This window comes from Diadema setosum, chromosome 22 (assembly GCF_964275005.1).
Source record: "Diadema setosum chromosome 22, eeDiaSeto1, whole genome shotgun sequence".
Taxonomy (NCBI): Eukaryota; Metazoa; Echinodermata; class Echinoidea; order Diadematoida; family Diadematidae; genus Diadema; species Diadema setosum.
In genome coordinates, this window is record NC_092706.1 from 9,768,707 (window position 1) to 9,792,206 (window position 23,500).

At 40.3% G+C, this 23,500-nt stretch overlaps 1 protein-coding gene across 1 annotated transcript in view; it reads left to right on the top strand.

Annotated features, from left to right (window-relative positions):
* The window catches only part of LOC140245048 (uncharacterized), a 124,073-nt gene that overhangs the window by 40,243 nt on the left and 60,330 nt on the right, over positions 1–23,500 (top strand). Inside the window, 2 exon segments of the mRNA XM_072324642.1 lie at positions 5,760–5,912; positions 14,620–14,704. Coding sequence (XP_072180743.1) covers positions 5,760–5,912; positions 14,620–14,704 — 238 coding nt within the window.

The window sequence follows — 23,500 nt, forward strand, 5'->3', positions numbered from 1 at the left end:
GTATTTCACAGTATTTTTTTTTGTGTGTGTGTGTGTGTGCTTGATCATAGATCACTATGTTTTGATTGTTCATTTGAAGAGCTAAGTAATCCCTCTGATGTACTGTATCAGATACTATAGATAGCAGCTCGCAAACTGTGACAGTTAAGTCGTAGTGCCCGTGCTATTCTTTGCTCAAGGCTGTTCATATTTTTAGAAGAGGATGAGTGACAGAGGCGTGCACATGAGAATAACTGCATGGTATTCAATGCCATAGTAATTTGTTGTCAACGTCTAATTGGCGACATTCCACAGTAATAGATACCACAGTATCTCAGTTGGTACTGTTCTCATACATGAAATACCGTGGTATTTCTGGCCCGAAAGTACACCTCTCTGCGGTACAAGCACTGCGCGTGTATGCATAATATGGTATCTCCTATGGGGAAAAAGACAGGAAGTGGGTCTGCTCCAGTGAGAAATGCACCCCATTGTGGTGGATGGTAATCCATGACATAATTCACATTCAAAAGCCAGCATTTTTACAGCAAGCGAAGTTTGAATAACCACGCTATGATGCATAGTGTTTTTTGAGGCCTTTCGTGATTTACATTCATATCCTGAAATGTCAGGCAAAATATGGCAATATTTCACCATAAGTGTGAATGGGCTCAGTGATTACTCTATGCAGGGTGGTGCTCTATGTCATCATTCGATAGACACTATGGCCCGAATTCATGAAGGTGGTACAAATGAAACCATGGTTTAAACCATGGACAAAAACCATGGAGCGCCAAGTTTCGCATGGAATATTTCGTTACGAAATCAGTCATTTCGTCGATGAAATGATTATTTTATAATGAAATGACAACATATTGTAACTAAATAAACATTTCGTCCACGAAATAATTTCGAATAACGAAATGGTCATTTTGTAGACGAAATGACCAATTTCAGGGCTCGACCTTAACTTTTTTTCTAGGAAGCCAGCCGGGCTCCTCAGGGACCTTTTTAGGGAGCCAAATTGAGTTTGAGGGAGCCACGTTTCCCTCGGTCACAATCAGCAGTAGAGGTCTATTAGTGGTATCAACCTGGTGGAGAAGATTTCATTTAGATAACATGCATTTCTCCACAGACACAAGCCTGAGATACCTTGTTCTTAGTCTATAACACACAGTGTGTGTGTGTGTGTGTGTGTGTGTGTGTGTGCGTGCGAGCTGGTCACCAGCACATTTCTCTCAATGCCTGTGTACAAGACTACAAGTGCATAAGTTCCTCCAGAAACTTGCTGGGCTGGTTATGGAAGCTTCCACTATCTAGTAGGGGAGGGGGAATGCTTTCATCTTCTCAAGAAAGCTTCTGTGTGAGTGAATGCAAAATTCTGTTCGGCGTTTCCAACTATTGTTTACTATAAGACATAATCATGCGTTGTTTTCAGGCTTTTTAATGTTACTGGATTTTAAACATCAGTATTTTCCGAAAGTACCGGTATTCCAATTTCTTTTACCCTGACTGGAATCGGAAAGTCTGCTATAACGATGATCGCAAAATGCCGCGCTGTGTGTGGTTGCGCCAATGTGCAAACACGTGGTTGTACTTAAAAGGAATGCGCTTTTTAAAGGAATGCGCCATGTGCTCCTGCCTAAGAGGTTACTGCAAGTTCGATGGATCGAATGCGCCATAGCTGAGCTGATGGCTTGTTTACGGTAAACATGCAGTTTACATTCGATACGAAGAAGTCATTACGTCTTTCACGAGAAAAAACATACAAAACAAACAAAAAACACATACGAACGAATGTTAATAGCCAAAACTTTGAAAAGTAATAAGCAGTTTAATAATGATGAGCATGAACTGAAATTAATTGTCATATTTTGCTGTCTAACCAGGTGATGACTGCATCTCATTGGACCTACTCATAGTGACTTTGTCTGGGCATACGAGACCTTTTTAAGTATTTCTGTGATTGCCTTTTTAATTGACTGATTAATCGATCCTTTTTTTATTGTTCAGGGAACATAAGATATTCGATTAAGTACACTATATTCGACTGTTTTATGTTTCCTGCTATGCGCCAAAAGAAAGGCTATAGAATCACGATATCTTTGCAATGATTCCTGTAATTCAACTAATGAGCTGGTTCTTCGATCGATATTTCCAGGATATTTACACGCTGTTTATTCCAGTGCGCGCATTCTTTCGTCTGGCACGCACCTGGGTGTGGCACCTGCTTTTGTGGAAATTTCCACAAGGGGAGAGGGGTGGGTGTCAAGTTTCTTCGAGCCGAAGAGACTGCGCGCATGTATTCAGTATTTCACAATCTCTTCGCTCTAATTTATTGTAATTCATGCTTTCCCCTTATTCTTTGCTGATATTGAACATTTAGATTTAACTTTACCAGGGTTGGTAGATCGTGGATCTTTTTGTTGTGAGGTGTATGTAATTTCTTTTTTTTTTTTATCATTCTTTGGAGGGGAAAGAAGAGTCAGAGGGAAAGAAGAATAAGAGGGAAAGTGAAATGAAACGAACGGCACGTACGCTCAGCATGCAGTAAGCTGTCTTTTTACCAGCATAGTTTTCATCATCACCATCAGACATCACTCAGATCATTTTAGCCTTTTCCTATCAACATTAAGAAACACGCACAGTCCCTCGATATAAAAACCGAGGAAAATAAATAACAAATACAAAGTATCAACACCTTCTAACACAAATATTTAGAAAAGACAACACACGTCGCTTCGATTCGAAAAAGTATTGCAGCAAAGCGGAGAAATCGCTGTTACGAAAATAACAGTGCGAGACACTTGAAAGAATTACGTTTAAATATTTCTAAGTATAAAGGGAACGGATAAAGTGATATAAAATGGAAGAAATCGTACCAAACGATGTGTGAGAAACGACAGAAATAGAACGATAAGTTTAGTAGTAAGTAGGATTAGGCCCCAGCAAAAGTTTGCAGCACCGAAAGCTACGCAAAAATTAGTACACATTGGAAACTCTGTATTGCGACGAGATCCTTGGGATCGTCAATAAACGATAGAAAACAAAGGAAATTAATTCATTTTGACCGGAAAATAGTTTGTTATAAGTATTTTGTTATATGAGATCTCCTTTAACAATAGACCTAGAAATACATCGAGTTTCCACGATACTCGGGAAAGAAAGTTCGAACGCTTTTCACCTGCACATATATACTGCAGTGCACATCGATACACGAACAGAAACTCACCTCTTCCTTGCAGAAAAATGATGCAATAACGTTACAAAAAAAAAAACACACACAACACTCTAAAAATCATTTCGTACTTGGGAGGCAAGGGAAAAGCGGAAGAAGTAGAGAAAAAGAAGCAGCCATTGCACAACGGAGCGCCTGAACTACCCCGACTCAAAACGAAATAGGTTACTGTTTATAGAGGCAGCTGGCTACAGTGTGTAGCTTAGCTACTATACTCACGCTCCCCATACATGGGGATACCACGGCGATCGATGTAGACATCAGGGTCCGTAGGCGACAGAGATTCAGGCGCGCGAAGTTCCGTTCGGTGTACACAGTACGCAAGCATCGAATTGCATGTGCGCACACTATTCTACAATAGAAGATACGAACACACACACGTCGGGTACACACAGACACACACCCATGCGGGCAACGTGGGCCGGCTGGAAAATGAAACATGTACAGTGTGTAGTCTATGTTGCAATTGCAGGGATAATAACTTCGAGCGTCAGGGCTCGCTGCGCGCGCCGGGGCCGCTCGCGCTCGTCAATAGTGTGAGTGTGTACATAAACTATGATTCTGTCTTGCAACGTGAGGCTATACGGCAAAAAAACTTAAGGAGCCAGCCGGGCTTTTTTCATACATTTCTGGGGAGCCCGTAGCGATTCTGGGGAGCCAATGGTCCCCGGGCTCCCGCTAAGGTCGAGCCCTGAATTTCGTAACGAAATATTCTGTGCAACACTTGGCGCTCCATGGTTTTTGTCCGTGGTTTGAACCATGGTTTCATTTGTACCACCTTCATGTATTCAGGCCATTAGCTGTAGACAGCAGGCTGTTGTTTTGGACAGACAGAGCAGGAAATAATTTTCCTTCTTGAAATTGAATAGCACTTTTAGTGGATGGATACATTTCAAACCAAATAGTGTACAAGTCTATGTAATGAAATCGCTACATGAAAATAACATTTTGTATAGCACTCATACAAAAATGCATAGCAAATTGCTATGCAATACCAGGAAAATTATTCCCTGCAGAGTAGCCAGAGATGGCTGGCCTTGTCAGATGGACATTATAGATATTGGTGGGAAATGTTGCAAAATGAGATACTCATTATTACGAATTGCGTTACCTCGGCAGATATGGTAGTGTTAAATGTTCTTCAGTCAAGGTTGTTCTTGTTTGGTAGGTGGCATGATCAGTGGATATTCATGAAATCATGCGTTTTCATGATACGTATCAAGGTATCCTTTGAGGCACATTAAATGGTGATAGCGTGAAATGTAATTAGTGTCTAGACTGATATCATTTCATCCTTGCCCAAAATAAACACATGCTGTGAGAAAAGATCTACATGTATTTTTTCTGTCCTTCAGTTGGTTTCTGAGATTATTCACCTTGCTCAAGGAGGATGTGAGGAGAGGATGTGTGAGATTAAAGTTATATGAAACAAAAGGAAGAAAACTGCCAGGTGGCATTTTTTTTTTTTTTTAATTGATCAGTTGTTTTGAAATAATTTTGTGGCGATCACAAGTAGCTAATTGCAAAGTTTTCATGTGTAACAGTGTGTCACATACATACTGACAGTGATAGCAAAAAATTTAAGTATGGATTTTGTCTCTCTTTTTCTGTATTGGATTTTTTTTTTTCAGTCCATAATTATTTATTCGTCCATAATTATTATTAGTCCATAATTTATTGCACAAAGAGAAACAAACAGATAGGCTGATACAAACTGAGTTCAGTGCTTTATGCCAAAGCTTCTCAATCATCCTGTATGGATTTTTGGTTTGTAGTCTGGAAGAGCAGACAATCCTTTCAGTCGTGAAATGGAATTGATTATTTTTTATTTTCCTTGACAAAGAAGTTTGATAATTATACCATTTGACAAATGAAGACGTAGTGGGTGGGTTTTTCTGTCTTGCTTTCTTTCTTTTATGCCAATCTGAGATCAAAATAAACTCAGAACAGAAAATGATACATGATTTGTCTGGTTCAAATGCAAATGGTAAGCCATTTTACTTGCAAATGAAGAATCCTTCAGGATTGGTGTAAGAGGAAAGTGAGAATAAGTGCAAGCTCCTGTTGCTTCTCAATGAGATATAATTTTTTATGTAGATCTCTCTCTCTCTTTCCTGTGCCATTTCTTTACATCTCCCGCTCTGCATTTGACAGAATATTATCAGAATTTATCATTGCACTTTTGCAGTAGCAAGCAACTACTGTACTTGTCAAAATTGCTTATGAACAAATGGGAAGTCAAAAGATAATAAATTAACAGATAAAGCATACCATGTTAATAGTGTATGATTATCAGTTGAGGTTTATATTTTTGTTTGTTTGTTTGTTTGTTTTGTCTTCTTTGCTCATTGCAGCCACAACTAAGACCAGAATTACCCTAGACCAGTACAAAAGTCATATTCATGGCCAAGGGACTTGTGTTGGTAATGGAGAAGGTAAACAGCCTGATTTAATTTTGTATCTCGTCTCTTCTTTTCTCCCACCCCTTTCCTTCCCCCCGTCTGTTGTCTCAACCACCCCCCCCCCCCCCCACCAAACCCAGGACCCTCCGGTGCCTTCCAGATGAACGGAGACATGGGCAAGTACACAGCACTTGGTTACCCACCCACCCCTGAATCCCCCGTCTTTCCCCTCGCCAATGGACACTTATTTGGATCCGAGTACCCCTACCTCCCCGATGGTCAAATTGTGACTGGTAAGTGGCGTGACCCCTCGTAAGTTTGCATGCCCTCTACTTAACCCCGTCTGGGTATTTTGTTTGTTTGTTTGTTGTGTTTTTTATTCTTTCAGTTTTTGTTTCAGTGTTATCTCGACCAAGACAACAGATTGTGGTAGATGGTGTTTGTGGTATTGCTATGCATCTCCACTTCTGTCTACTTCGTCACCATCATCATCACCCTCCTCCTCTTCATCATCATCGCCATCTTTTTCATCTTGTTATTTTTGCTGCACACCGCTTGAAGCTGGAAGATGAGAGCGTCCTTTGAGGCAGGGTGGCCTTTTTTGAGATGCTCAAACCTGTCAGGCAAGGTGTTGCATGAGCAGCGTCAAGTATAAACACTCCATATACTCCCGCTTTCCTGGACTCTGAAAGAAACAGAAACTGCAACGTGGGCTTTCACATTTACGAAAAATCTTGGTGTACATGTAATCACTTTCGGAAATTATGCATTCATAAACATTTAGGTCCGAATTCACAAAGGTGGTACAATCTTTGTCCATGGTGTAAACCATGGACAAAGATCATGGTTTGTACGGGGCGCCAAGTGTCCCATGGCTTATTTCGTTACAAGATGACTGATTTTGTAACTAAATAGGCCATGCGACACTTTGCGCCCTATACAAAACTACAGTCTTTGTCCATGGTTTAAACCATGGACAAAGATTGTACCACCGTCATGAATTCCGGCTTTAGAGTCACTGAGCATTCACACACAGAAACATACACCTTGTTATAAATGTCATTTAAAAAAAAAGGAAGATACATACCATAGTGTAGATTGTGGCCCATCAGTCAAATATGGGAATCCCACCTCATGTTCATGCAGGAGTAGATGCATGTGTATATCATGCAATGTGATGGAAGTCAGTGGTGTCAAGCTGGACTCTATAACTTTACAATCGTGTGTTTGGGTGCGTTCGAGCGCTCTAAAGCGAACCAAAGCGAACTGAACTAAAGCGTACCGTGCCGTACCATGCCAATTTTGGAGCATTCGAGCGCTCTGTGGAGAAAGCGTACTTACGAGTTATTTTTAGAAAGGTCACGCCAGTTTGTAGCAAGAATGTCATTCACCCCTGGCGCTTGAACTACTTACAGCTGTCCAGAACAAAGAGAATGATGTTTTTGCATTGTGACGTATGTGCATGATACGCGCATGCTTTACAACGAACTTTTGGTACGCTTTGGTACGCTTTTGGAGCACATCGGGAAGTGGTCCACTTTTGGCTCGGTACAGTACAGTACGGTACACTTTAGGAGCGTTCGAACGCTCCTCTGGCGCGGGTACGGTACGGTACAGTTCGCTTTAGGAGAGCGCTCGAACGCACCCCTAGAGTTCAAGCATACACTGTTTAACCAGAAATATTCGCAGCATTAAATGTTCATGAACTGCCACCAAAGTGGCATTCAATGCATGTATTGTAGACAAGAACTTTTGTGTGCATTTGAACTTCGCAAATCTTGGCTCCTCACGAAATTCATGAAGATTTCATGCATGCAAAACTTGTTGGTTTTACAGTAAATTTATTCCCAAGCAAAAATCCAAAGCAAAAGGCCCAGACCAGGATTGTCCAAACATGATATGAGAGGGTCGTTTGGGAATAATCAAGCTTGTAGTTTGCATTCAGACTGAAAGAATCATTGCTTTACTTAAATTATTAGCATGATACTGGTTTTGAAACTCCCTGACCTCACTGGTTGTGCATTGTAAGAAGCAAGAAGACATCATATTATGTATGGGTAGGACAGGTTCAGGCATTTGCCAATCACATTCTGTGTGTATTTGTCTTACAATTGAGCAAAATGTATCAAATGCATACCAGTGTCCCACATACCCACATCCATGTTGGCAGTTTTCTGGTGTGAAAGGTATTGAATGTAGAATTGTGAGATAGTAACTTCAATCACTGTCAAATTTGCTCAAAGAGTTTTACCAATGCGAGTTTTGTGAAGATGTGAAACTGAAGCATCCCTTTGCTTTATTACTGTTTTCTTTTATAGATCGTACTCCATTTTTTGAAGTCCAGAAAATTCACTTTCATAATGCAGGCTATACAGCTGGGGTTTGTTTTTTTTCTGTTTTCGAATAGAAAAGGGCAGTTGCACTGCCATGTCTTTACCAACAAAAGTCATTTTCACAAGTCATTTTGCGCCCAGATGACTTTCTGAGAAAACTGCCTCAAGACAGCTTCTTACGGGCTGTCGCTATGGTAATATCTGGGATTCACAAATCTGAAATGATTAGAGGATGAGAGACAAGGTGTGGGGAAAACAGATAAAACTGTGAGTGGCTCAATTCCCCAGGGACGACAATTCAAGGGGCACTCTTGCATTTTAATTGTTTGTACACCCTGCGCCCGGAGAGAACCGCATCCTGAAAGGTGGTGCATTCACATTAATTCGGCAGTGATGCTACATACCACAGAAATTTGTTGGCACTGTTCTCATTAGCGAGATACCATGGCAGTAGGTGCTGCGACAATTCACATGGTGTCATTCTCATTCATGAAATACCGTGATATTTCTGGTAAGCTTTGCGTATATCTCCAATGGGATAAGACACACAGTGTGTCTGGTCATGTGAGAATTGCACCACTGTATGATCAGTGGTATTTTGTAACATGATTCACGCTCAAATCTAGCATTTGTATTTCGTGCGAAATTTGAATCACCACCCTAAATACCACAGTATTTTGCAGTGTTTCACTGCCAGTGTGAATGCACCTAAGGTCAAAATCAGCAGGTTGCCACTATCATTGTTAGTATACCTCTCAGTGTAATTGCAGTGTAATTTATTCATAAATTGATTTTTATCTTAGAAGAACTTTTTCCCCCTTCATGTGAACTAGCATTTCCTGCAGTACAAATTTGACTGTTTCTTGTTTGTTTTTTCTTTATTTGTTTTTTGTTTATTTGCTTGTTTGTTGGTTATTTGACTTCCGGGGTTTGTTGGACATCTTTTTTTTGTGTATTGTGGTGGCAGAAAAAGAGGACCACGTTAGTAGGCTAACTAGTTCTGGTAACTTTAAATGTAGTCTGGAACTAATGAAAGTTGAAGCAAAACTCGGACAATCCATTCAAGATTTTTTTTTTTTTTTTGTATTTTGATAAATTTCAACTATAGCCTTCTCAAGGTGTGAACCTGACAGCAATTTGTGTCATACCAGAACAGTGTTATGATAGTATGTTAAAGGTCCAGTTTACCTTTGGGAGCAGTGATTTCAAAAATGTTCAAGATATCACATTTGATGCATATCGGTAGGTCTGTTGTATCATAAAACATCCTACCATATGAAATATTTGCAATAAAACCTAAAATATAAGGAGATATCAGGGTTTTTTCTCAATAAACCGTAACTGTATACGGTTTAGTCTGGAAACATTTTTATTATAACTATTGTTCACATTTTGTGTATTTAACAACACTTATCGTCGATTATACGGATTCAAATTTTAACAGTGGTTGTTTCTATCCCTAACTCTCATTTTAGAACTATTTTTAAGCACTAATACCGGGTTTTTGTTTCATCTGCAAATGGTAAATTATGCCTTTAAAAAAACACAAAGATAATGAAAACAATTTTGTTTTTGTTTTGCTTCAAATAAAAAGTTCACATTTTTTTAAAGACTTATTTCAAGATACAATGAAAGCTGATAGCATCATACATGTACAAGCCTTCAGGAAAGAGTTCTTTTGATGCTCTAGAAAAGTTGATATTTTGAGACAAAAAAGTACTGGTGATATATCCAAATGCATTTAGGGTTGTGCAGTTATTTCCAACATTTGATAAATTCCATGCTGATTAGATTTCATTCAATATCGTACTTTGGATTAGACTTTTTAAAAAAAAGAGAGACTAAACACAAGGAATATTGCTAAACCTATATTTAAGAAAAGAATGGCCCAACAAATTTGTGTCATTCAACAAACAAGGGACAATTGAAAAAAGAAATCTGTAAATGTGTGAAGCTGAGTGAATCAGATATCGTTCATTATAAGAGAACCACTTCTCACCTTCGTCTCCAGATAGTTTGAACAGTGGGTCATTCAAAGTTTATCACGGTTACCAATCAGTGTGCGAGGCAGCGCACTCCAATTGGCTATCATTACCCCGATTCTGGTCAGAGCTCTGCGGCTTGTGGCCGTTCCGCAATCGCTACCGTCTAAAATGTGATTATCGCCTTATCGCGATTCGAAGTGGTGTGTCTGGGTAACGATGACAGGCTGTATTGGCCAGTTGCAGACTAATAGATGTCGAGATTTTTTTCAGTTGTGATTAGTCTCATGCAGTCCTTTATTGTGCTTTTCTCTTTTTTTTTTAAAAAAAAAATGTTTTTATTGATCAATACGAAATGTGCATGCACAACATGATAAAGATCCATAAATGGTCAAAGACCAAAGAGGGAAAATTGTTTTTTGTTTTTTTTAATGAGTTTCCAACTTTACATTTTTAGAGGCTATGGAATGATTAGTTGTGTTTTCAAATGAAGGAAGGAAGTGAGATGATCAAAGGAAGGTTTTACATTTTATTTTCATTTTTATTTGAATTGGCAGACACTTCTGCTAGGAAGTCCAGTGGTATCAAACCAAAGGGAATGTGAATTCAACATTCTTGCAATGCCCAGTCAATGGTTGGGAGTGGCATGTGTGAGGGATGCTATTATGACTGAAGCACTATAGTACCAGGATCAAAATTGATAACTTTTTCCTTTTTTTTTTATGGCAGGAGGTGGATTTTTTTTAGTTGTTTATTTCTTAGAATGATATGGCAGGAAGTAGATTTTTTTAGTTGTTGATTTTTCAGATTAATTTGACAGGAGGTGGACATTTTTGTTGTTTAGATTTTTGCAGAATGATTTGGCTATAGAAGTTCTCATTGAACTCTCTCTCTAGAATCAGGCTGCTACAACCGGAAACCTGCCAAACCTAGAGAAGTTCGCTCCAGACAATTACAGTAACAACCGAGACTGCCTTGGAGGTATATATACTTCTAAGGGATCGTTCAAAATAGAACAGTCATTTGTCGAAGCTATGAAAATATCAATAGCCATGTTTTGAATGCTAGAACTTGAATGCTCTAAATCTTGCAGAAAAGTAATCATGATTTGAGGAAAGAGTGTCATGAAAAGCCCAATGCCAAACTTGGATGCAAGGATTCTCATGTATGAATCAAATAGTGCAAAAAAAAAAAAAAAAAAAATGAATACAAAGAAAGGAAAAGAAAAATGCTTGCTTTTTATAAAAAGGACTTCTACCTATAAATTCAGAATGAATCTGCAAGTGTATATGAGTATGTCTTGTGGTACGATGTCAGACGTCTGAAGCCGGAAAATGCTTTGAAATTTAATATTTGAAGGTTATTTGCTCAGTTTGCGTCTTAAAATAGCAGTGGCAGATTCAGAGAGAACGTGCCTGTCCTTTGTAGTCAGTCACATGTAGTTCTTGCTGCGAGCAAGTACCGACAAATGTCAACATCTGGTACACCCAACCCTGCCAAATTTTGCTGCTGTAATCCCTAATACTTGAGCAGTTTTTGAGCGGTACTGGAAAATGATAGAAAAAACTGCTTCGTATCACTTTAAGCAGGTGTTGAGCCTCATTCCAGTATGAATTTCTATTGAGCATGACAATATTGTTACTATATCGACCAAAATATTCCTCAAGACATGGTAGTTTCAGTTGGAATATAGCAACTACTATTCTGTTACTAGGCACTGTCTTCAGAAGGACTCGAGTGAAATAGGTAGTCAAGACTTTCAATGTACATCTACAGCAACAAGAATGAAGAATAGGACATTTTTTTTTCAAATCCATGTGTCAGTTGAGATACAGTAGTATAAGGAAAGGAAAATAGAAAAAGAACACACCAACAATACCTTGACCTGTGTTTTCTTTGCTGTGTTCACAAAATTGCAACAAAAATTCCTCTTTTTCCCCCCAAAGCAGTTGGGAATGAATGCTGATTTTAGCCACATTCGCACACATACACACACACACACACACACACACACACACACACACACACACAAATTCATGTTATTTGAAACATGACTTTTTGCCCTGCAATGTGAAAACTTAATTTTTGTGTGTGTGGATACACACACACACAAAAGAAAATAGTTTTTGCAATCCGCATCAGGATAGGAAAATCATTATTTAAAACCTCGCGATAATTTGGCTGGCAGTATGCATGAGAACTTTACACAGAGACTTTTTCATCTTTTTTTGAATTCTTCAATGCATCTTGCTACAGTTGGTCCGCAAGCTCATATTCCTTGGGTCATGTTCCGGTCACTGTTGATTCTTTTTTTGAAACATTGCAATTATTTGTCCTGCACAGCATATGTGAACAGAGGCACATAAAATTGATTTTTGCATCGCAGTGCAAAAACTGATAACTCTTGTGTGTGAATGCGACTTTTTTCATGTCTCTCTGACAATTCCTATATTGCAGTCGTTTGTAGCGGTCAAATACCAAGTCGTTTATGCATGTTTTCTTGAAAATCCAGTGCAGTGTTTACTTCATTCACCCATGCTGACTGAATCAGCTTGGGCTGTGAAGTACGTGTTTGTCTCAACTCAGCTGATATACAGTGTTCTCTCCCCACCCAGCCTTTCTCTAGTGACCTTGGCTTTCGCCCCACATTTCTGCAGCAAATGTGTTAAATGGAGATCCTTTCTCAACAATTTCAAGTCAGCTGTGGTTTGCAAGAATTGAATGTTCTTGCTGCTTACGAGAAGTCTCCAAATGTACAAACAAGATTGATAGGCACATCCTGGGGGGATAAATGAGTTTGCCTCTTAAAGGCATTTTTTACCATGTGCAGATGAAACAAAAACCCAGCTTTAATGCTTCAAAATAGTTCTAAAATGTGAGTTAGGGATAGAAACAACCAATGTAAAAATTTGATTCATCATAGTCAATGTTAAGTATTGTTAAATATACAAAATGTGAACAATAGTTATAATGAAATTTTATAGACTAAACTGTCTACAATTATGGTGTATTGAGAAAAGCAGTGATATCTCCTTATTATTTTGGCTTTGTTGCAAAATTTTTATATGGTAGGATGTTTTGTGATACAACTGACCTACGCATAGAGTTGTATGCATCAAGTTTGATACTGGTAACACAAACTTTTTTAACTCATAGCTCCCAATGGTAAACAGTGCCTTTAATGGCTTTGTCATAAAAGTGATAAAGAGATGGTAAAATCACAATTTTAAAGGACCCCCCCACAAAAAATAAATAAAGAAGAAATATTGATAAGGGAAAATGCAGTTTAAACCCGTTTTTTTCAAATGTTGACCAAGTTTTTTTTTTTTTTTAATGTAACATTGGGGGGAGTTAACTCTGTCACAAGATTCAACCTGACTGAATTGGCTTTGTCAGACATACAAGTTGTGGGAAACAGTTTGTATGCAAGACCTCAAAATACAAAACCGTCAAGGAAATAGTTTTGAATCATTACATGTGTAGCTTTCCTGCAGTTTTGCCTCTGAAGGCCATTTCATTCTCTATGGTTACAGGTAAATACCACTCGTAATTACTTTGTAGAAGAGGGACATGAGTATCCTGAACGTACGTTGTGTATTTCAAGATCAGAAAAATGTTGGTAATTCCCAGTCCATTGCAGGAGCAAATCTGATACATTACTGATAAAAAGTAATAGCAACCAAGTAAAAACTACCTCAAATAATGTGATTTATATGGTGATGTACTCGGCTATTCATCATTTCTATCTCAAATGATGTTAAAGTGTGATGCATGCACATCTGAAGTGATATTTATTTTTCTTCATAACAAAGTGATAACCTTGAATCATTTTTTCTTGTTTTTTCTTGTTCTTCCTGTCTCTATCTCCCTTTCTTTATCTCCCTTCCCTCATCCCACCTACCCACCCAATTTTATCCTCTTTTTTTTTCTCTGTAACCTTTGCACATAACTCTTGCTTTTCATCATTTTTATTTTCTTTGTCAAAAATGTTATGCTTTGCACATCGTGATTTCACAACCTTTTTTCATACATAACTGCATCTGTTCTCTCTCCTGCTGACTTTTCTTTCTTCTTCCATCTGTATCTCTTCCCTCCACCCATCTATCTCCTACCACCACCACCTCCTCCTCCCCGTTTTGTTTGCTCCCATTTTCCCCCTTCTTCCTTGCCTTTCATTCCTCCCCTTTCCTTCCCCTCTCCTTCCCCCTCTCCCTCCCACTCTCCCTCCCCCTCTCCCTCCCCATCTTGTTCCTCCTACTATCCCCCTTCTTCCTGCCCCATGTTCCTGCTCCCTCATTCTTCCCCTTCTCCCTATCTTACATCTGTCTCTCCCTCCCCCTCCCCATCGTGTTCCCCCTGCTATTCCCCTTCTCCCTTGCCACTCATTCCTCCCCCTCCCTTTCCCCTCATCTTCCTTCTGTGTCCTGCTTCCCCTCCCCATCTCGTCCCTCTTGCTTTCCCCCGTCTTCCTGCCCCCTCGTTCCTCCCCCTCCCTTTCCCTCCTCCCCTTCTTGCTTCTGTCTCCTGTCCCCCTACCCATCTTGTTCTTCTTTTCTCCCTTCTTCATTCCCTCTTCCTTTCCCCTTCCCCTTCTCATTTCTGCCCTGTCTCTCTCTCTCTCTCCTTTCCTTCACTTCTTCCCCTTCTTTCTCCTACTTCCCCTTCCTTCCCACCTCTCTCTACAGCTGAAGACTTGTCTCAGCAGGAGCCACCCAAGGGCGATGACCTACGCAAACTCTTACAGAGACAACTTGAGTACTATTTCTCCAGGTGAGTGCCTGACAACATCCTCTCTCTCTCCACTTGTGGCATGTGACAATTGCAATCCTGTGCTCTTCTCTCCCATGTAGCTCGTCTCTGGATGTAGATCATCTCAGATACTTAATCTATTTGCCTCTGTCGGAGGGTGCACCAAGAGAATGGTTCATAACATGTATGTAGTCTCTGCAATATGACAAAATCCAGGCTAATTAGATGACGTTCAGTCTTCATTACATAACCGTGCATGGCATAATCAAGCTGTATTCGTGTATTGGGGGCTTGTCAGGGCTGTCAAGTGGCTTCAGTTTTTGATACCTCGTTCAACCTCCTAGGCTGGTATTTTCCTCCAAAGTGGTTGAATCCTAAAGCTGGTGATGCAAAAATCTACGGAGAAATATGGTAATATCAGACAGAGGAAGTGATTAAGAATTTAACTAAGCACTTCAACACATACTCAAAGCCGTTCTGGGGTGGGTTGTGGACATGAAGTGTATGAGAGCAGAATGTACAAAAGGTCGCACATGATGTGGGGAAGGCGTGATGCCTTCCACCACTTTATAACTTGCTGAGTAGCCGGACGGGGAGGGGGAGGATGGGTGTTTGAAGATGAAAGGAAATTACATGTGTCGTTGACTCAGGGAGGAGGGGGGGGGGGGGGGGGAGAGGAGGGTTTGGAGCGCACTCGCTCCGAGTAAGGACAGTGACCGATGAATGCCATTGACTGCATATGTTAGCATTTTCTCACAGTCCTGTCTGCAACTGCTCTCGCAAACTTCGACTCTGCAGTGCGATTCTCTATCAATTGCCTAAAGTGTTCCGAAGAAACCTCGAAGAGGAGTGATCTTTTGTGAAGATGGCGTAGAAAAACAATATTATGTGTCCGTGATGCTGGTAAACACTCTGATTGCCACGGAAAACTGAAATGTCAAAGTTTTAATTACAATACATATTCAACTGTCATTTGCATCCACTAATTGCAGCGAGAACCATGTGACCATAAGTCATAATTGCGATGCATATCCACTCGTAATGCCTATGTGTCCTTCCCCTTCCTACATTTAGCATACCCTAAGGGGTGTATTGCCTTGTCTGAAATGAATAGTTTCACACTCATGTCCTTATCTTATGTATGAATGTAATCTTTTATTTTCCTATCTCACTGTGACATGACTGAGCTCTTGAGTCCAGTGATCTTATCAAGTCTAGGACTTTGTAAACATAGAGAGAACATGGTAAATACCCAGTTTACAATAAAATGCAAAATATTTCAGGCAGATGTATTAGTGTAGATGATAACAGCGGCTCTCTCACATGGGACACAATGGATCCGTTCAGGTTAAGGAAAAGCTGCAAAACGTAAGCATTCATACAGCTAGGAAGCCAGCCCTTCAACTCTGTTGCATGGAAGAGGGAAGATGCAATCAAAATGGCCTCTGTGATTCAGACCTCAGCATAGCAAGGGAACAGCACTAGGTAGCCTTGGAAACTAGTTACTGACTTTGCACGTTGCTATGACATCGGAAACGCAGACCTGGAAGGCTGCAGGCTTATTGTTGTCAGTTCTAACGTCATTTCTTGTCGTCATCAAGGTCTGTTAAATACCCTCGGAAGAAATGTGTATGCTTTCTCGTTATCACTGTTATTACTATGATTTTCTTATTGCATAATGATAAAAATGATAATGATAATCATGATTATTGGATGTATGAGTAGCAATAGGTGCTGATGCAACAGTTTTGACGTTGATGATGTTAAATGTTGCCGGCAATATTTTTGTGAAGATATAGGGAGGAGACTGGTGTCAGTGGTGCTGCTTTTTAAAGATGAGAAGCTGTGCACAGTGGTAAATTGATAGTGACTACTGTCGCTGACAATACACATAGCCACTTGTGCAACTACCCCGCAACCACACGGGCAACTACTGCCACGCCACCCATTACCGTTGCTGTTTTGCAGGTGCAGTGTTCGGGAGATGAGAATAGGTAATCATCCATAGAATGGCAGAGTTGACAGGACAGAATGTCTTCCCCCCCCCCTCCTCCTACCCCCCCCCCCCCCCAAAAAAAAAAGGAGCAAAACATAGAAGGAAGGGGGGGGGGGGGAATGAATTGAGGGAAGTAAAATTTCCCATGGGTGCCTGGAGCAATATATCAGTGTGGGAGGATAATTCGTGCTTCCACACTCCCTTTGATAAATTGATGTTCCTTGATAGCTCATTAGAGTATTTTTTCTTTTTTAATTTCCCAGAAGTAGCACTTGTCATACATGCAAGTAGCGCTTGCTTCATGCCGCATAAAGGAAAGGCTGCTGATATTGCAGGTGCATGTGGTATAATTGTTCTGTATCACATGCCGTGCCACTAAGGTTATGGGAATGGGAATGTGTAAAAGTGGCTTCGAAGGTAATTTGGTTGTCAGATCCATGTATGCCACTAGAAGAAATTGGCACAGGAGGCATACAGTATCATGGGTTTTCTTGAATATCCCTCCAGTGTAGTATTAATTGATAGAGGCAGTATGTAAAAGTTTGTTCAGGGTGTCTGTGGGTGATGCAGGGACAATTTGAGGACATTGTGAGCAGTAAGGTCAAAGGTCAGGGGTTTGAGGTCAAAGGCCGATATCTTTCATTGCTAGGGATATTAGTGGAGCAGGTATGGAATGGAAGATAATGCTTTTTTGATCATCAAAGTGAAAGTGATTGGCATCTTGTATCCATACAGGTTTTCAAATGAACAGTGAAGATTTGTAGCATACAAAGTGCTTATTGTAGAGCCGGTAAATAACTTGTTTCATCATCTAAATCATGTAGGCTTGCCTGCCTTGTGAGCTTTTATTTTTTACTTGTCTTCTTCTCCATATTCCTGTACTTTGTTTTCATCTTCTTAAGAATTGGTTTATCCCAACAGAGCTTCTCAGCAGTAGACTAGAATTGCCCATATGTGGGCGAAATTGCCACCTAAAATAGCTCTCCTCTCGTTCGCTTACTTCAAACCTCATGTCAAATTATGGCAAATTCTGCCATGCTGGACTGTGATTATTGAGTCTGAAAATCAATCAATGACCCTGTCTGCCCACGGTACAGTTCCAAAATATCACAGGATTTCGAGTCGTGTCGAGTTTCCCCTCCCGATGTTATGTGCTGTGCTGTTGCAGTTTGCGTTCGTCAGTGTTGATTCACGAGTGTGTCGTCACGCCGCGATCTGTCAGCCCTGAGTCATGGCACTTTTTGTAAAACGTGGCGGGAAGCTGTCAAAGCTCTTGTGACGCAAGTTGCTCACTACGCAAAATTAAAGGGGAAATCACTTCATATCATGTGGTAGCAGAAAGAAGTAAAAATCCTATTTTCTAAGAGCATTCCCAAATGACTGAAAATAGCCCTTATCAAAGATAAGATCAGCTTTACCTGTACTCCTATATTGACAGACATTTGCCCATTCACATTTGCCTTGTCTACTTTTTCATGTTTTTTGTTTTTTTTTTTGTAGGGGGGGGGGGGGGGGGAATTGATACCATTTTTCTTTCCTGCGCTGCGCTTGTTTGTCGGTGCATGTAGCCTTTTATATAAATGATACCCTGACATTTGAACAGGTGTCAGACACTCGGTCCAATCTAATATACTCTTGGGCTTTACACGGGATATCTGAATGTGTACCGTATGTAAATAGGTGGATACAGCTCATTGGAATGTGGGAGTAGACTTGTGATGCTATGAGCTTCATTAGTAACAGTGTAAAAGTATTCTATGCATATCGCATGCAGTTGCAGCCAGACAAATTTCACCCTGTAATGTGTTTCAGTTGTTGACTTTGTTATGCCCAGGATACCAAAATGTAGTCTAATAGACTAGATATATTTAATGGCATCCGAGAAACTTTTCATTGATGTAAAAAGTTAATCAAGAAAAAAAATGCTATGATCTAATATGAAATGCCCCCCCCCCCGATATATAAGACAATATATAAGTCATTGTAATGTAACACTTGTAAGTTGGTACAGTGTCTTTTATTCTCCAGTTCAGTGTGCTGTAGAATAAAACAAAGAAATGTACAAACACAGTATAGACCTATCTGCTTTTCATATTGCATTCAGTCCAAGCAGAATTATTTACTGGTAATCTTTTAAAGTTAATTCTACTTATGAAATCAGAGCACGTACTGTACAGAATTACTTCGTCGCACGGGAGCAAATGTGAGTTGATGCAGAGTAATAAAGAACATCATTCATCTTGCTTGGAAGTGTTGTCCTCAGGACAATATAGACCAGCAGTGCTGAGAATAATCAGTGATTGTGAAATTCAGGTCACGGATTTCAATTTGTAAACTCTGCCCGTGGATTGTGCGGGGTCAGTGAGTAGAGCAATGCAAATATACAATTTGTTGTGCGCGGTTCGGGGCGATCTGATTGATCGGACCAATTAGTTTTGATGGCGAGTTGAATATTTACCTCGGTTAATGACAGTACTCGGAAATTAATGAAGTTGAGATAAATAGGAGATGGAGGGGGGGGGGAGAAGGAAAGGAAAGCTGAAGTTCACTCACTTATTTCTCAGAACATGTCGGGATTTGAGGACAAAGCATAGGGGGCTGGAAGGAACAGTTTGAGATCGGATTGATGGATCAACAGATCTCTTTTGTAGGTGGATTCTACAATAGAGATGCCTTCTTGGTAATTCGATTAGAGGTCACATGTCCCAACCAAATTGAAGTAGTGTATATATACCATACATTTTGCGGGAGTTAATATTCTTTTTTTAAAAATATTTTCCAATTCAAGTTGACCTGGGATGCTGCCGTGTTTGCATGAAGCTGTTGACTTGCAAGTAGGACAGGCCTAATCCTGATTTTCTGTATCAAGTCCTCCAGACGGTACAAGAAGATACTTGTGATAAAATCGGTAATGCCCGCCGGATTACACGCCATGCATTTGAAGGGGCTAGGCAAGGAGTAAAGAACAACTTGATTTCTTTCTTTCCTCTTTTTTTTTTTTTTGGGGGGGGGGGGTCCCTCCCTCGTTGTGAACACAAAGTTGCTTTTCAGCCGCGTTCTTCACTCCCTTTTTCCCCTCCCCTCTCCTCAGCATCTGTCGCGACTTGCCCAAGTTTTTCCGGATTTCAGATTTCAGCTTCCCTGGGTGTGTTGTCGAGTGCATATTGTGATATTGATCCGGCGTGATGGCGGGGCTCTTCTCAAAACTGTGGATGAAGCCGGGAATGCGTGCTCCGCACGTGGAGAGTCGTTTTGAGCGGAGTTATTGAAAGACCTAGCTCCCCCATCTCTCTCTCTCTGTCTCGTCCTCAACCCTCTGAGGGCCACAGCCCCAAATTTGCCATTAAGATTGTACATAAACAAGTTGCTGATAGTACTGACAGAGTTAATCAAAGAGGACAGTGATGTGGATTTTTATTTGTTTGTTCGGGTTATTTGCGGGTTTTTTATTTTTATTTTTTAAGGAGAGTTTGCCTGGGAGAGACAAATGGGTTCGAGATATGTGCAAAGCCATCGTCTTTAAGAGAAGGGAGGGATTTTAGTTTACATGCGTGTTTGTAATTCTGCAGGCTTATGGATTTGGCGAATGTAGGAGAGCAGTAGTTGAGAGGTTTTATTTGTGTGTGTGGGTGTTTGTCCAATTATGTTTGTGTGTTTGTCTGTCTGTCTATCTATGTATGTATGGCATATCATACTATAGAGAAAAGATGTCTGTGTCTATGTGTGGCAAATCATTCTCTAGATAGAGAAAATATGCCCCACAAAGCTGCTTGGTGTGAAATCAGTGATAGAATGGAAGCAACTGATCTGTGATATTTCAGGTGAATGGACTAAATTCTGTATTTGTACCAGTTCTAGGTGAGTGTGTTAGAGTACAGGTTACATGTATGTATAAAGGGACCCCATTTTGATTTTGCTTTTATCAAATTATAAGCAGGTACCTTGATGTAAACATTAAAGATAATATAAAGTTTTGGTATTACCTCAAAAGTTTCCCTGAATTTCCTTGTCTTAGTTTGTGTTTCAGGTTAAAGTACCTTTCATATAACTAACGCTGTGAGACTTACTCGCCTCAAAGTGCTCTCATGTCTTAGTAATCATGCAATAATGGTTTCGTACCAGAGCCGTCGCCGTACGGCGGCGAGGTAGTACACGTATTGTACGAAACCATTATTGCATGATAACTGCGACCAGCAGCGTACAGCCCCATACGCATACTGAGTAGCTAACTGCGACCAGCAGCCCCATACGCATAGCTAAATGGGGCTTCGCATTGTAGCTTACAGGATCATGACAGATTTAATATCGCGGGTAAATATCAACTTAAAATCCAAGAAATTCTTCAATTTGAAGACTTACCAATTAAGTTGAAGTCTTGAAAAAACAGGCTTCAGGCAACGTTTGGTTCTGCCAAATAGTCCCTTTCTGTTTGAATTGATGACTGAATGTGACTCGGTCGAGAGGACCTTGGGAGAGCTACACTGAATTGACGGCCAGTGCATGCGCACACAAACATCTTATCCGTTCGTGGATTTGAAATTTGTTCGCATGTGATGTGTGCGTATGCGCTGGCCGTAGTAATCAGTGTATGTAGTTCTCCCAAGGTCCTCTCGACAGAGTCGCATTCAGTCATCAATTCGAACAGAAAGAGATATTGGCGGAACCAAACGTTGCCCGAAGCCTGTTTTCAAAACTTCAACTTAATTGGTAAGTCTTCAAGTCGAAGAATTTTTTGGATTTTAAGTTGATATTTACCCCCGATACTACATCTGTCATGATCCTGAATGCTACAATGCGAAGCCCCATTACGCTATGCGTATGGGGCTGCTGGTTGCAGTTACTCGCATGATTACTAAGAAATGAGAGCACTTTGGGGCGAGTAAGTCTCACAGTGTTAGTTATTTGAAAGATACTTTAACCTGAAACACGGAAATTCAGGGAAACTTTTGAGGTACCAAAACTTTTTATTATCTTTAATAGATAGTGTAAAGCAAGATGTTTTTGCGGCATGAAATTTTCATGAATTTGAGCCGACAACCTTTTTTCGCAGCATAACGCTTTTCCCGAATCTTGGCTCTCACGAAAGTCGTGAAATTAAAATACATACAAATATTTCTGGTTTTACAGTACACACGGTATGCTAGGGAAGCATGATTTTACCATAATCTGTGAATTCCCCATAACCATCATCATTACATGAAATCCAATTTTGAATTCTAAATATTTAATTCCACCGACATGAACTCCTCAGAGAATAATGCTCTTGCCTGAGCAGAGAACAATGCTTTTGCCTCAGTTCTCAACTGCTTCATTTAAACATTTGCTCCTTGCTTGACACATGATCTTTCCAGCACCACTATACTGGTCATTACCATTGTCGGGATATTTTCTCTCAATGAAATGATAATGATACCAATGTGGAATTGCTTCCTCCCCTCTTGCATCATCCAGCTTGTCGTAGTCTCTACTGCTAATTCGGGGAACAGATCCCTGCCGTTCATAAAAGATACAAAACTGTAATTTGCTAAAAGTGATCGTGGCTAGCGATTGGCGCTGATCACCTTGCATTATTGATTACGACAGTATCGTCAGACAGCAGTTATGCAGGGTGAACATGAATGTGGTGTGTGTGTGTGTGTATGTATGTGATTGTAGTCTTGGGATGCCTTTGACTTCTTTAGTGTAAACTGTCGACTGACAACATTGGATTTCACATTACTGTAAAAGTGGATATTTTCACAGTTGGCCAAGGAGATGAATTTCGCATATTTTTAATTGCGCAGAATCAAGACGTTACATGGTGGTGCATACATACAGGAAGCAAAAACATTCATCTGATGCTTTTATGTTCGTGCTAGTTTCTTGTTGCGCATAATGCGCGAAAATTTCCACTTTGATTACAGTAATGGCCGATTGTTGTATTATTAAGAAAGCACCATCTCCCTGACAGGGAAAGCAATTTGTGTAATCCCTGCATCAGCTGTCATCCTGAAACTCTTTCTGCCTCCATAGCGTCACAGTCCCTGTTTAAAGGACACTTTTTTTTTTCTTGCTTCATTTGATTAGGTTAGAATATAAATGAAAATTTATCGTATTCAAAAAGAATGAAAATTTATCATATTCAAAAAGATTTTGGTGGATCTTTGCCCATTGGTGCAAGAACCCCCCCCCCCCCTTTTTTTATTTCTTTTTCAGGTGCTGGCCCTTTTGAACAAATTGCAGTCTGATTATTGTGAGACTTCAGAAGTTCCCTGTGATGCTTTTGTTGCAAAATGGCACGAGTGGAGAATGAGAGATCAGTGGCCCTTCACCAACTTCCATTTCTGATGCTTGGCAACCATCCTCACTACCTGGAAATGAGCGGCAGTAATCACTTTTTGTGCGCGCGAACTCATTATTCCTGTTGGTAGTCAAGAAATGATCTAGTCTCCGACCCCCCCTCCCCATCATTTCTGCCCACCGTGACATGCTGTTGTGAGTCACGGCCTGCCAATATTCCGGTGTCTCCAGCTTGCATTGATAAAGCCACCTTGAAAAGAAGTGTGGGGGGGGGGGGGGGGGGGAGAGTGGTACCTTTTTGAAATTACGTGATTGCTCATGCCTTCCTTCAACCATTTTGCAGACTACACAAGTTCAGGCAGTCTTTCCATTCCTGTTTGACACTGAGCTGGTGATGGACCTAAAATAGAAGGAAAATGAACCAGAAAAACCTGCATTTATTTTAAAACCCCCTGAAAAAGAGGTACTGATCATGAGTCACAGGCATTGAAATCTTCAAGCGGTGACAGGTTACAAGTATCATGCTATCTAAAGAGTCATTG